This window comes from Penaeus monodon, chromosome 25 (genome assembly GCF_015228065.2).
Source record: "Penaeus monodon isolate SGIC_2016 chromosome 25, NSTDA_Pmon_1, whole genome shotgun sequence".
NCBI lineage: Eukaryota > Metazoa > Arthropoda > Malacostraca > Decapoda > Penaeidae > Penaeus > Penaeus monodon.
The window spans coordinates 19582989-19583273 of NC_051410.1; the positions used below are offsets into that span (position 1 = coordinate 19582989).

General features: G+C 50.9%; 1 protein-coding gene across 1 annotated transcript in view; it reads left to right on the forward strand.

Annotated features, from left to right (window-relative positions):
- The window catches only part of LOC119589342 (protein Wnt-16-like), a 50713-nt gene that overhangs the window by 48420 nt on the left and 2008 nt on the right, over positions 1 to 285 (forward strand). The window contains exon 3 of the mRNA XM_037937962.1: positions 122 to 278. Coding sequence (XP_037793890.1) covers positions 122 to 278 — 157 coding nt within the window. The remainder of the gene's footprint in view (positions 1 to 121; positions 279 to 285) is intronic.

Below are 285 nucleotides of genomic sequence, written 5' to 3' on the forward strand. Positions count from 1 at the left end.
TTTATCATTTACTCATCCTCATCACATCACCTTCCTTTCACCGTCACTCTTGTTCTTTGTAAAAAGAAACAGTGTAATTGCAACTTATTCTTAACGCATTTTCTCTTCTTTTTTATTCTAGGGAGCAAAGAAACCGCCTTCATCTACGCGGTGACTTCTGCAGGAGTCGTCCACGCGGTGACCCAGGCCTGCTCCTCGGGGAACCTCACCGACTGCTCCTGCGACATGAGCAAGCAGGGCCTGTCCACGCCCGAGGGATGGAAGTGGGGGGGGTGCAGGTGAGTG